At 38.4% G+C, this 13,436-nt stretch overlaps 2 protein-coding genes across 3 annotated transcripts; one reads left to right on the top strand and one right to left on the bottom strand.

Annotated features, from left to right (window-relative positions):
- Window positions 1-554: 554 nt before the first annotated feature.
- Window positions 555-4,872, bottom strand: LOC131356095 (E3 ubiquitin-protein ligase TRIM39-like). Its single transcript, XM_058394905.1, has 7 exons — window positions 4,738-4,872; window positions 2,570-3,129; window positions 2,376-2,471; window positions 2,047-2,280; window positions 1,807-1,951; window positions 1,664-1,690; window positions 555-1,558 (listed from the first exon to the last, which is right to left on the bottom strand). The coding sequence occupies exons 2-7, from the start codon at window positions 3,125-3,127 to the stop codon at window positions 1,035-1,037; spliced, it is 1,584 nt and encodes a 527-aa protein (XP_058250888.1). The 5' UTR covers window positions 3,128-3,129; window positions 4,738-4,872; the 3' UTR covers window positions 555-1,034.
- A 4,332-nt stretch (window positions 4,873-9,204) lies between these two features.
- LOC131355464 (E3 ubiquitin-protein ligase TRIM39-like) lies at window positions 9,205-13,110 on the top strand. 2 transcript variants are annotated; one of them, XM_058393756.1, is made up of 7 exons: window positions 9,205-9,326; window positions 10,576-11,159; window positions 11,256-11,351; window positions 11,428-11,661; window positions 11,757-11,904; window positions 12,096-12,122; window positions 12,228-13,110. In XM_058393756.1, the coding sequence occupies exons 2-7, from the start codon at window positions 10,578-10,580 to the stop codon at window positions 12,767-12,769; spliced, it is 1,629 nt and encodes a 542-aa protein (XP_058249739.1). In that variant the 5' UTR covers window positions 9,205-9,326; window positions 10,576-10,577; the 3' UTR covers window positions 12,770-13,110. The 2 variants fall into 2 exon arrangements, with proteins under 2 accessions (XP_058249739.1, XP_058249738.1); XM_058393755.1 differs by having other exon boundaries at window positions 9,282-9,401.
- Window positions 13,111-13,436: the final 326 nt, after the last annotated feature.

Raw genomic sequence — 13,436 nt, 5'->3', positions numbered from 1 at the left:
TAACACACACACACACACACACACAGTTCATAAAAGCTCTCTGCTTTTTCTATTCTTAACCCCAGTGGTTTGGTGGATGTGTCTCTGACAGACGTCCTGTTCAACAAGTCAGCTATAGCGTTCAATTTAAAATAAAGTTTTGTTTAACAGTGAAAATGAAGTTTCACATTATTTACAATTTATTTACACACAAACATTAATGGTGAACATTTTTGACTTTATAAAATGATTCTCTTAAGTTTTGGTGATCGGCCGCTATTAAACATTAAAAGTGAGGGATCTTTTTTGTGTACATAGTTTAGGAGCCTACTATTCTTTTTGGCAGAATTTATCATTATAATCAACTTCATTATTTCCTGGATTTTGTATCACCATAGTCCCTAAATGTACGTAAATGCAGGAAATCTAAAACATTTTCCCCCATTTTGTAACCCCCCCAAACTTATCAAACCAAAGTTAAAAAATATGTAGTTTTAAATAAACACATGGAACAACTCTACATGAAAGGACATACAGTATGTATTTTTATTTATTTATACATTTATTCATTTAATATAATTTTACATTTATATTGTGTGTGGGGATGATGGAGCTAACTGCACAGGCTGAAAATAAAACAATAAATATATAAATATGAACATTTTAATTCTTTAGTCTTAATAGGTATTTTATATCTAAACAGTATTTAGATTCTAAAGTCTTTGCTTTAAGAAAGTAAAGCAATCCAAAATCCTAATTAAATGAATCCACTGGTCACTCAGTGTGGATGTTATTTTTGGGGCCAAAAACCTAAAAAATGAACTTTTCTATTTTAACGGATTATTGAACATTTAAAATATAGCCCGCAATATTACATCTGATCCATATTAAAGATTGAAAACATATTCTGGTGTATGTGATTTGAAGATTAGTTATAGGAGTAATGATGGATCCTGAATGGATTAGACCACTTTAGCATGAAGGATCATCACAATGAGAGGAAAAGTAAAACAGATTTATATTTTAAAATTCTTGTTAACTTACTCTAATGACTTTTAGATTTGATTAACAGGACAGATGATCAGATAATTATTACATGGGCTGAAGAATGGATAAAGTTTCTCAGTGAAAGTCTGACCAGTGAAAGAGTAGAAATGAGACTTTGCATCAACATCATAGAAGGAGATCAGACCCTCCTCATAATCCACAAACACCCCCACCTTCTGAGGAGCCTGTTTCAAGGAGAGGGAGACAGGAGGAGAGTCCAGAGCCTCATATTCAGTCTTATTCCTCAGACACACACACCAGTATCCATTCTCAGGGCTGGCTGTAATCACACCTTTCTTGTCAACAGACTCTCTGACCACTCCTAAATCCCACTGAGTCTTCCCTCTGACCTGCACCTCATAGTAAAATCTCCCTGAGGTGAATCCCTCCTTTCCCAACACAAAGGGACAACAATCAAACCTCTCTGGATTATCAGGGAGATTCTGTTTATTGTCTCCACATGTAACTTGTTTCCCATCAACAGATAGGATGAGATAAGGATTTGCTGTATCAGGATCCAGAGTCACATCCACTGAGAGACAGAAACACAGTGTACATCAGTTTTATCACTGCACAGTGTGGAACAGTGAAGAAATCTATATAAATTAAGTCATGTGATCAATAAGAGCTCACAAACCTGCATATTGTTGAATTCTCCTCAGTTCTGTTTGGAAAATAATATTGGAACAATTATTAGCCAGCAATCATTATAAAACAACATTAATCTAAATAATGAAGCTTCTCAGACAAAACAAGCTCTAAAAATCATTAAACACTTACTAATGTTGTGAAGCTCCTCCATTTTCTCTTTAAGAGTTTCCTGAAGCTGAGACAGAGAACTCAGTCTCTCCACACTCAGAGAAGTGTTAATTGTGACATCAGTCCAGTCCTGGGTGTGTGGAGGGCTGCAGAGTGACGGGTAAATCTACAGTACATCAGGAGAGAGGAGAAATCCCTCAGCATGGGGACTGCTGTCCTGTCATGTGCTGCATTGCTATTGAGAAACAGAGGGACTCTGACCTGTAGGAGGTGGAGGTGATCCTCAGTGTTTAAAAGCTGCTCCAGCTCAGTGTTTCTCCTCTTTAGCTCAGTGATTTCCTGCTCCAGCTCTGTAATGAACTCTTCAGCCTGCTTGTCTGTAGCTTTCTGCTTCTCCTCCATCACCTTAAGCAGCTCAGCCTGGCTTCTCTCAATGCCACTCATCAGATTGCTGAAGATCTCCACAACGTCTGCTTTCTCCTTCTCTGTGGTTTTCTAACAGGAAACAAATCGAGCTGAATCATTTATTCTACATGACTATGTAATACATCTAATAATGTGTCAAATAAAAAATTATTTAAGAGACTCACTTTATTGAGTATTACAGAGTGTGTGATTTCCTCAATCTTCTTCAGTCGCTCCTTGATCATCTGCTGAACTTCTGTTTGTGTCTTTTCCAGCTGAATCTAATAAAAATTATTTATCACTGCATAAACTTTCATTATATTCCCAAATGAAATTCAACTTTTTTTCTATTCTCAATTAATAATATTCAGCCTCTTACCTTCTTCTCTCCACTCTCCTCCTCTAGAGGAATAATGATGTGAGTTTCGTGCTCTGCCTCAGTACAGAAATGACACACACACGTCCGGTCATCTATACAGAACAGCTCCAGGGGTCTCTCATGTTTCTGACAGATGTAGTCCTCCAGGTTCTCCACAGGGTCTATCAGTTTGTGCTTCTTTAATGAAGAAACTCTCTCATGAGGTTCCAGGTGAGTCTTGCAGTAAGAGGCCATACAGATCAGGCAGGACTTCACAGCTGTACATTTCTGTTCACAGCAAGCCTCACAGAGCACCAGAGATTGGATGGGTTTTTCCACTGACTTCTTAAATGGAGCAGCCAGTGCAGAGATAAATGTATTCACATATAACTCAGGTCTTTTTGGGAAACTGGTTTTACAAACTGGACACTGGCAGTGTAAACTGCTGTCCCAGAATTCTTTGAGACAGTTCATACAGAAGTTGTGGCCACATGGAGTAGACACTGGATCAGTGAACACATCCAGACAGACGGGACACAGGAGCTGATCTTCAAACAGGACAATGCTGGAGGAAGCCATGACTGTCATGGGAGAAACAGGAGACACAAAGATTTCTTTAGAGAGGATACCAGTGATGTAAACCAATTAAAAATTCCCCTCAGTAAATGATAACTATGACACTTAATTTCATTTTTACAATAGAATATCATCTGGTATAGGGCAGTGGTATTTTTGTGGTTAAGCAATGGTTTACTGATTAGAAGGTCATTAGTTTAAATTCTCAACAAAACAAGCTGTTACTGTTGGATTCAAACCCCTATTCAAGCAATTGAAGTGCTGGTGTACTTCATTACTGGCCTCTCCCAGAGGTTGGGTTTCTTACCCTTTCACAGAGAGTAATGGAGCAAAGGAATGTTCATGCAAAGGAATCTTATTTTTAATGGCGGAAATTATTAGTTCATACCAAACTACATTTTTAAGTAAGGAGTGGAACAACCCAGGATTTTTAGTCACTGAGAGCAAGGCACATATTTCTATTGTCTGACATTTCCTCAATTTACTTAGAATCACCAGTTGCCAAATGTTTAAAGCATAATATTTGTGCTGCACTTAGACAAGGTGAAATATTTATAATGTGAACTTAACGATGTTCAAATAAATAATTGTGCTGATAAACAGTATTGTTACTGAGATCAGCAACCATTAACAGATTAAATATCAAGATGTAATTAAGATAAGAGTGAGAGGATTTCTTTCACTGTGTTCTATTGAATTGAACCTGCTTAAGATCAGCTACAATTTTTCCTGGTAATTGCTATTTAAAATCTCGAGAGTATGTTGATTTCTATGGAGATCTATAATAGCAAGGAGAGCCACAAAAATCTACAATCAAAATATTATCAAAATGTAAGAAACTTAGAGCAATAATGTGAAACGCGTAGACTTGTGTAAAATCAAGCTTTTTTTCTTTTCTCGATTCATGCTTCCATTTTGCCAGTCTTTGCTTTAATCTTTTGTTCTTTCTTCTATTTCTAATACCTCTTGTGCTTTAGATTTTTGCCTGAATAATTTTCACTCCAAAATTAGTTGACCAATAGATTACTGTAAATGCCTTCATTGTCCTCATCTTCTAAGACCAATTAAACATGTATTGATTTTGAAAAACTCTTTTAAATACATGTTTCAATCATGTTTTGCTCTACAAATCAGTTTATCTTTATAGACAGTACTTGTATCTCGCATGCACACAGACACTGTAATTTTTTGTCAGTGTAACACAAGGATCTATGCCCAGCTAGACTGGAAAGTTCATGTGGAAAAAATATAATACCAAATCACAAGTTTATAGACATGATTAAGCGGCATTTGTTGTTATTATTAAGAGGAAACATTCAAATCATATAGTCAGACAATTGATTGCAAACGACTGCAGTCAGACATTTTGTCCAACTAACAAAATTCAAAATTCAAATTCACCACAATTCAAAAATATTATTCCAAATTATATATATATACACTATATTGCTATATACTGTATATATATATATACTGTATATATATATATATATATATATATATATATATATATATATATATATATATATATATATATGTATATATATATATATTTCTTTTATAACTGACTAAATACTCTTTTACTCTATTGTTTCTATTCCCTTGGTTTTTACCTGCAGTGGTTTTAATCCCTCGAAAGGAAGAAAATTAAGCTTGTGAAGTTTGTGTATTGCTGAACAGGTTTCGGTTGTAGAACCTCTTTACCCTCAGCTGAGTGACGTCATGAGAGCTACACTCCCACTGTCTGACTTTTTCTACTGATACAATTGCAAGATTTCGCCACTAGATGGCGGAAAATACAACTACAACTCCGGTTAAAACGTTCTGCTTCAAAATGTTCAGAATATCAGTACACAACGGGTTTCCACTATTTTTCCTTGCTGCGGCAATTTCAACCCGGTCTCAAATCTTTTGTTTCATTCCCAGAAACAAACAAACAAACAAACAAAAAACAAAACCAACCACTTCCCTTTTGGAAACATTTTACTATGGAGAATGAGTTCTGTGGTCAGGGAGCTGTTTGAACCCCTGTAGTAATAACTGAAAAAAAGATGAATGAGCCATTGGATTTTTTTTTTGTATAAATTTACCTTGAATGCAATTTAGTTAATACTCAAGAGATTCAAGATACTTTTATTGTCACTAAAAAATACAACAACTGCAGTCAAGCAGATGGTAATAAAATCAAGTATTGTTAGTGATAAGGTATAAATAAGTATACAATATTTATATAGATAGAAGTATATAGAAATTAATAGGTTGAACCTAAGGATTTTTGCATATTTGCAAAACCTAATCCAAGTTGATTAATCACACTCAATAAACTTTTTAAAAGATTAGAACAGATAACTCTGATAATCAAAAATGTAATGAAGTTTCATATTTTTATATGAATGTTTTCAATCAGGATGTTGTTTGTGGTCTAAATCTACACTCCTCATGTCTCCTGTTTCAGTCATGGCTTCCTTCAGCAGTGTCCTGTGTGAAGATCAGCTCCAATGTCCCATCTGTCTGGATATGTTCACTAATCCAGTCACTATTCCATGTGGACACAATTTCTGTAAGACCTGTCTCAAAGAGCTCTGGGGCAACAGTTCCAATGTTCAGTATGTAACACTGATTTTCCAAAAAGACCTGAATTATGTATTATGTGTGAATATGTTCAGCAGTACTTGCTGCTCTGTTTAAGAAGTCAGATTAAGTGAAATCCAGCATTGCTACAGAAAACCCCAACTAATCTCAGGTCTTCTGTGACATCTACTGTGAAAGGAATTGTGCAGCTGTGAAGTCCTGCTTGATCTGTATGGCCTCTTACTGCAAGACTCACCTGGAACCTCATCAGAGAGTTTCTTCATTAAAGAAGCACAAACAGATGGAGCCTGTGGAGAACTGCCATTGAAAAATTTAGCTCAAACATCTCTGCACAGAAAATAAAGCCTTTTTGAGGATGGTGGACTCCTATTTTAGGTCTTGGGAAATGGTAGTTTCCAGAAACTTAAAGGTCTTTTATGATACTCATCGCATGTGAGCTGGAGTGCGGACAATTTGCATAAAGTTAGGTGATCTAGAAAATACTGCGCTTTTATTTACTATAGTGCAGTAAAATGTGAGAAAAGGTGTAAGTGCCTACAGTGTGGCTAGAGTCTGTACCGGGTGAAACTGTAGTGCAGACAGTTCAGAGAGCTAGACCCCAGGAGCGTGCCATAGGCTCAGGAGCTTTTGGGGAGCATTGTCTTCAAATCACATTCCAAATCACATCCCAGACCATCAGTCTTTCCTCCCCTCCCATGCTGAGCCAGATTCCCTTCAGAGATTTCTGCTGGAGGTTGAGGAGCTTGAGCACTCACTCATGCTGTTAATGGAGCTGAACTGCTGATGATTCTTCAGCATGTGTGTGATGGTAGGGCATGGTGTGAGCATACAGTACTGTAGCCATCACAGGGAATTTAAGTACAAATCAAACACAGTAGTTTACCAAACCCAGAATGACTTGTACCTGTTTCTTCGTGGGTCAGAGTACTCCTTGACTGCCTTGATTTTCTTCTCCAGATGTTTTATGCAATGCATGACCAAAGTGGATGCCCAGGTACAGTGCATTGGTCAGCCCCAGGTGGCACTTGCAGGGGTTTGCTCTCAGACCCGCCTTCCAGAGTGTTCCCAGAACCTCCTGCAGATGGATTAAGTGGTTAAACCAAGTGGAGGAGTGTATGATTACATCGTCCAGATAAGCAGCTGCAAAGTGTTGGTGGGGTCTGAGTACAATGCCCAATTATCTCTGAATTGCTGTGGGCATCACCATGTGGGCCATAAGTACTGGCAGTGCCCTACAAGTGCTACTGAATTATGTTTCTGGTTTTGCTTCAGGGGCTAACACCACCTGTCAGTATCCCATGGTTAAATCCAGCATCAAGATAAACTGAGCTTTTAACAGGCACTCCACTAGATCAGCCACAAAAGGAGGGGATAGCTGTCAAAGTCTGAGATCTGGTTAAACTGCTATAAATTAAATGTCCGGCTATATATGACAACAATGGGGTCGGACCATGGGCTGGCGGATTCCTGGATGATCCTTCAGCTTTTTCCTCCTCTCCAGAATGATGGTGGGTCTCTGGGGCCTGTTACAGCCACTGTCTGACCACCATCCTTGGAAGGATTTTGATCTCATGCTGGATCAGCTGAGTGAGGTCCAGGATCGATGAGAAGATGTCCCTGAACTGGTCCATGAGCTTAGTGTTGGTGTTGGTCTTGGTGTTGAGCTGGTGTGAGATCATACCCCCTCTGCACCAGGGCATGCTTTTGGGGATCTGTGACAGGGAAAGCTAATGCAGACACCACAGACCCAGAAGCAATCTATTTTTTTAACAAATAAATATGATAAAACTGTGCGTCTGCATGCTTACCAGGTTTTTGAGGACTGTATATGGGCCAGGCCACCTTACCAGGAATTTGCAGCTTGTGTTAGGTATAAGTAGAGGTACCTGATCACCTGGGATAAATTCTCATGCTTCTCAAGCCACATCCACCAGACCCTAAGGTTTCTGTCCAAACAGCAACTAAATGGGGGTGAATCCAGTCGAGACCTTGGGTGTTTCTTGGCCGCGAAGAGGACGTCGAGAAGAAGTAAGTCCTTGTTCATTCCTTCCTCATCTACCACCCTTCGAATCATTCTCCTGAGTATTTGGTTGAACTGTTCTTCTAATCTGTCTGTCTGGGGGTGTTAGACAGACGTCCTCAAGTGCTTAACCTGCAACAACCGACAGAGATCCACCAGTAGTCAAGGCACAAAAGGCGTGCCATGGTCATGCTCAGCTAAATAGTGTGAGGAGCTCTCTGGCAATGATTTGGAAGGTGTCATTCCGAAGTGGGATTGTCTCAGGGTATCTGCTAGCACAGTCCTTAATGACCAGGATTTACTAGATGCCTTGGGCTGACTTCAGAGGCAGCCTAATAAGATCCATTCCTATCCTCTCAAATGGGATGCAGATGACAGGCAGAGGGATAAGAGGCACCAGTGCTGGCTTCTGGGGGGCAGTGTGCTGGCACTGGGGGCATTTCTGGCAGAATGCATTACCTCTGCATCCATTACTGGCCATAAGAAACAATCCTGCAGCTTCTCTAATGTGTTGTGTGCCCCTAAGCGGCCCCCCCAAGGGTGTAAGTGGACTAAAGACACTGTAGAGGGGGTTGAATGAGCGTGGAATGATGAGAAGTTCACAGGCCTCTGCTCTCAGTATGATAATAGAGGTTATCTCCTTGCACCATAAAGAAGGAGGCCAGAAGCCATTGAGCAGGGTCTGTGTACACTCTGTCTATTTGACACACCTGCCCACAATGATTCAGCCAGTCATCCTCTTTTTGTTCTCGCCCAGAGCTCCCCTCCAAGGTGATCTGCTGATACACAGAGGAGACAGGTGAGTAAACACATGAGGTTTAGTTTATTTATAAACGTTTGGAACTTGAATAAAATAATCACAGAGTGAACAGTGGATTCATTTAACTGATTTCTATAGCTTTCGATAGCTTTACTTTCTGTAAGTAATAATCGGTGACAAGCTGTTGAATTAATACAAATATCAAATTTAAAAAAACCCTGTGTGCATTATATTTTTAATCAACTGAGCAGAATCAGTTGCTGGTGCTGCTGAAGACTCTGTAACTGTTGCCTCCATTTGTGCACTTAAAATTCACTTAATGACATGTTCCTGATAAGACAAGACATGCTTAATTGCTGTGTTCTTACAGATGAGTGGCATAATATTGATGGAGCCTTATTATATTTTCATGTTAAACATATGGATGGTGTTTTTAAATGAATGTATTGAACGAGTCACCTGTTGGTTAAATGATTTAATGATTTACCTTTTAATTTAACCTTTAACTTTTAATTTTTATTTTATCAAAAGACGAAAAGACGAGGGATGAAATTATCTCCAAAAGGAGAAATAGTGGAAACTGGTTGTGTACCGATATTCTGAACGTTTTGAAGTAAAACGTAATAACTGGATGCTGTTGATCACATGGTGAATTTCCGCCATCTAGTGGCGAAATCTTTCAAATGTAGATAAAGCCAAACAGTGGGATTGTCGCTCTAATTACGTCACTCAGTTGAGGGCAAAGACGATTTTACAACCGAAACCTGTTCAGCAATACGCAATCTTCACAAGCTTAATTTATTTTCGTCGAAGGATTAAAACCACTGCAGGTAAATACCAATGGAGTAGGAACAATAGAGTAAAGAAAATTAAATCGGTTAATAAGAATATGAGGACAACAAACAGTAAGCATCTATTGGTAATCTAATTTTGGGGTGAAAATTAACCAGGCAAAAATCTAAAGCAAAAGAACAAACAAAACATTTAGCAAAAACTTGTAATATGAGAGCACGAATAATTAATGGTTTTGTGAAAAAAAAGTTTCACACATGTCTAGAAGTTTCAGATGTGCTCTATGTTTCTTACATTTTGAAAATTAATATTTTGTTTGTGGATTTTTGTGGCTGTCCTTGCTATTATAGATCTGCATAGAATCAACATACTCTCGAGATTTTAAACCGCATCAATTACCAGGAAAAAATCTAGCTGAACTGGAGCAGGTTCAAGTCAGCAGATCACAACAGTGAAAGAAATAACTCTTATCTCAAATATATCCTGATGTTTAATCTGTTAATGGTTGGTAATTTCAGTAACAATGCTGTTTATCAGCACAATCCTTTATTTGAACATCATTAAGCTCACATTTCAAATATTCTCCTTTGTCTAAGTGCAGTACAACTTTTTTGCCTTAAACATTTGGCAAATGGAGGCTTAAAAAATGACATAGATGATTCTAAGTCAAGTAAGGAAATGTCAGACAAAAGAAATATGTGCCTTACTCTCAGTGAATAATTATACTGGGTTGTGACACTCCTTACTGAAACATGCAGTTTGGTGTGAACTAATTATCTCAGCATTTAAAAATTAGATTCCTTTGCATGAACATTCCTTTGCTTCATTACTCTCTGTGAAAGTGTAAGAAACCCAACCTCTGGGAAAGGCCTATTATGGAGTACACCAGCAGCTTCAATTGTTTGAGCAGGGGTTTGGGACACTTACAAGGAAACCTATCCCACTGGGTAGTCAATCCAGGGCAGGCCAGGACCATCTGGAGAGATTATATCCCAATGATACTGTATCTTGGGACTGTCTTCACTCTGTGGTCAGGGATCTATCTTACGAATCTAACAGTAACAGCTTGTTTTTGTGAGGATTCAAACTAATGACCTTCTAATCAGTAAACAATTGCCTTAACTACAAAAATACCATTACCCTATACCAGATGATATTCTAGTGTGAAAATGAGATTAAGTGTCATAGTGGTCATTAACTGAGGAAAATTTTACTTGGTTTACATCACTGGGGTCCTCCCTAATGGAATCTTTGTGTCTCCTGTTTCTCCTGTTTCTCCTGTGTCAGTCATGGCTTCCTCCAGCAATGCCCTGTGTGAAGATCAGCTCCAGTGTCCCATCTGTCTGGATGTGTTCACTGATCCAGTCACTACTCCATGTGGACACAACTTCTGTATGATCTGTCTCAAAGAGTTCTGGGACAGCAGTTCACACAGCCAGTGTCCAGTTTGTAAAACCAGTTTCCCAAAAAGACCTGAGTTAAGCGTGAATACATTCATCTCTGCAGTTGCCACTCCGTTTAAGAAGTCAGTTCAGGTGAAATCCAGCACTGCTGCTGAAAAACCCAACCAATCTCAGGTGCTCTGTGAGGCTTGCTGTGAAAAGAAATGTGCAGCTATGAAGTCCTGCCTGAACTGTATGGCCTCTTACTGCAAGACTCACCTGGAACCTCATGAGAGAGTTTCTTCATTAAAGAAGCACAAACTGATGGAGCCTGTGGAGAACCTGGAGGACTATATCTGTCAGAAACATGAGAGACCCCTGGAGCTGTTCTGTAGAGATGACCAGATGTGTGTGTGTCAATTCTGTACTCAGGGAAAGCACAAAACTCATAACACTGTTCCTCTAGAGAAGGAGAGTGGAGACAAGAAGGTATTAAATTAATAATGGACAATAGAAAAAAGTTTGCTAATTAATTGCATTTAGGAAAATTATGAAAGTTTATACAATGTTAAATATTTGTCTTAGATTCAGTTGGGAAAGACACAAGCAGAAGTTCAGCAGATGATCCAGGAGCGACTGAAGAAGATTGAGGAAATCAAACACTCTGTAAAACTCAATAAAGTGAGTCTCTTAACTAATATACATATGATATATTCATAAGGAATAGAATGATTTTGTTCAATTTATATACTGTTAGAAAACCACAGAGAAGGAGAAATCAGACTTTGTAGAGATCTTCAGTAATCTGATGAGTGACATTGAGAGAAGCCAGGCTGAGCTGCTTAAGGTGATGGAGGAGAAGCAAAAAGCAGCAGAGAGGCAGGCTGAAGAGTTCATTAAAGAGCTGGAGCAGGAAATCACTGAGCTAAAGAAGAGAAACACTGATCTGGAGAAGCTCTCACACACTGAGGATCACCTCCACCTCCTACAGGTCAGAGTCCCTCTGTTTCTCAATAGCAATGCAGCACATGACAGGACAGCAGTCCCCATGCTGAGGGATTTCTCCTCTCTCCTGCTGTACTGTAGATTTACCCGTCACTGTGCAGCCCTCCACACACCCAGGACTGGACTCACATCACTATTAACACTCATCTGAATGTGGAGACTCTGAGGAGGTCTCTGTCTCAACTTCAGGAATCTCTCAGAGAGGAAATGGTCAAGCTTCATGAGATCAGTAAGTGTTTAATAATTTTTACAAACTTGTTTTGTTTGAAAAGATTCATTCTTTAGATTCTTTTAGTTTTATAATGATTACTTCTTTATTTTGTAATAATTTAAAAATCTACAATCATCAACCTTCTAACCATCGATTAAGCAAAATAAAACTTTAACAGTTAATAATTTTCAATATTATTTTCCAAATAGAACTGAGGAGAATTCAACAATATGCAGGTTTGTGAGCTCTTATTGATCACATGACTAAATTTATATAGATTTCTTCACTGTTCCACACTGTGCAGTGATAAAACTGATGTACACTGTGTTTCTGTCTCTCAGTGGATGTGACTCTGGATCCTGATACAGCTCATCCTTATCTCATCCTGTCTGATGATGGGAAACAAGTAGGACACAACAAATACATGGTAGAAAACCTCCCTGATTACCCGGAAAGGTTTGATACATCTCTGTATGTGCTGGGAAATGAGGGATTCACTTCAGGGAGAATTTATTATGAGGTACAGGTTCATGGAAAAACTGATTGGATTTTAGGAGTGGTCAGAGAGTCTATTAAAAGAAAGGGACTGATCATACCTTGCCCTGAAGATGGATACTGGTGTGTGTGGAAAAGAAATGATGATAAATATTCAGCATGGGACTCTCTTCGTGTCTCCCTCTCCATGAAACAGGCTCCTCAGAAGGTGGGGGTGTTTGTGGATTATGAGGAGGGTCTGATCTCCTTCTATGATGTTGATGCAAAGTCTCATATCTACTCGTTCACTGGTCAGACTTTCACTGAGAAACTTTATCCGATATTCAGCCCCTGTAATCATGAGAATGGTCAAAATGTAGTACCTCTGGTCATCTGTTCTAGAAGTTAATCAAACAATAATCATTAAATGAATTTTAATTTCCTTTCTTCTATGAAAACCATGTCATTTTGAGTTGAATCCTGCTTCTGTATTTACAGTAGCATTTCTGTTTTAATATTTTGCTCTACAGTGTTTATAGGGTTTGTCTCTACCATGTCCTGGATGTCGGTATTATTTATGTTTGGCTGTAGACCTATTTTAAATTTGTATTTGGGTAAGATTGGGTTACTGGAAAATGCACTGTATGAAAAAAGCAACATATTACTCCATTTACAGCTTGTTTTATAATCTTTTGATCTGAGCATTTAATAAACTGGGTTCTGGAGACACACAAAGGTCCATGAAGCACATTCTAGCCTGCCTTGTATCTCACTGTATCAACATGGCTTGTGAACATACCAAATATCAAACAGAATTAGAAGCCAAGAAGGGTGTGAATGTCAGGCAAAAGCAGAGCCACAAAACAGGCTATGTTCAGGTGATCAGCAAACAGAATCAGGTAGGTGTGGGAAAATTTCTGAAACTTATACTTTTCATGCATTTAATCATTGATCAGTTTTAACTTTTAATCATTACGGGAAGTTTAAATTACCTGAACCAACTAATTGTCTTATCTAATCTAATTATTATCTAATAATCCTTTCAGTATTAATCACTTCACCTAATTATTAGTTGA

This window comes from Hemibagrus wyckioides, linkage group LG07 (genome assembly GCF_019097595.1).
Source record: "Hemibagrus wyckioides isolate EC202008001 linkage group LG07, SWU_Hwy_1.0, whole genome shotgun sequence".
NCBI classification, from domain to species: domain Eukaryota; kingdom Metazoa; phylum Chordata; class Actinopteri; order Siluriformes; family Bagridae; genus Hemibagrus; species Hemibagrus wyckioides.
Note: the sequence above shows the minus strand (reverse complement) of the source record. Positions and strands in the feature narration are given on the sequence as shown.

Coding starts and splice junctions, on each gene's coding strand:
- LOC131356095 (XM_058394905.1), bottom strand. CDS start 3,127: ATGGCTTCCTCCAGCATTGTCCTGTTTGAAGATCAGCTCCTGTGTCCC. Junction 2,281..2,375: donor ACTCTGTAATACTCAATAAA/GTGAGTCTCTTA, acceptor GTTTCCTGTTAG/AAAACCACAGAGAAGGAGAA. Junction 1,691..1,806: donor GGAGGAGCTTCACAACATTA/GTAAGTGTTTAA, acceptor TTTTCCAAACAG/AACTGAGGAGAATTCAACAA.
- LOC131355464 (XM_058393755.1), top strand. Junction 11,160..11,255: donor AGGAGAGTGGAGACAAGAAG/GTATTAAATTAA, acceptor TATTTGTCTTAG/ATTCAGTTGGGAAAGACACA. Junction 11,662..11,756: donor ATCACCTCCACCTCCTACAG/GTCAGAGTCCCT, acceptor GCTGTACTGTAG/ATTTACCCGTCACTGTGCAG.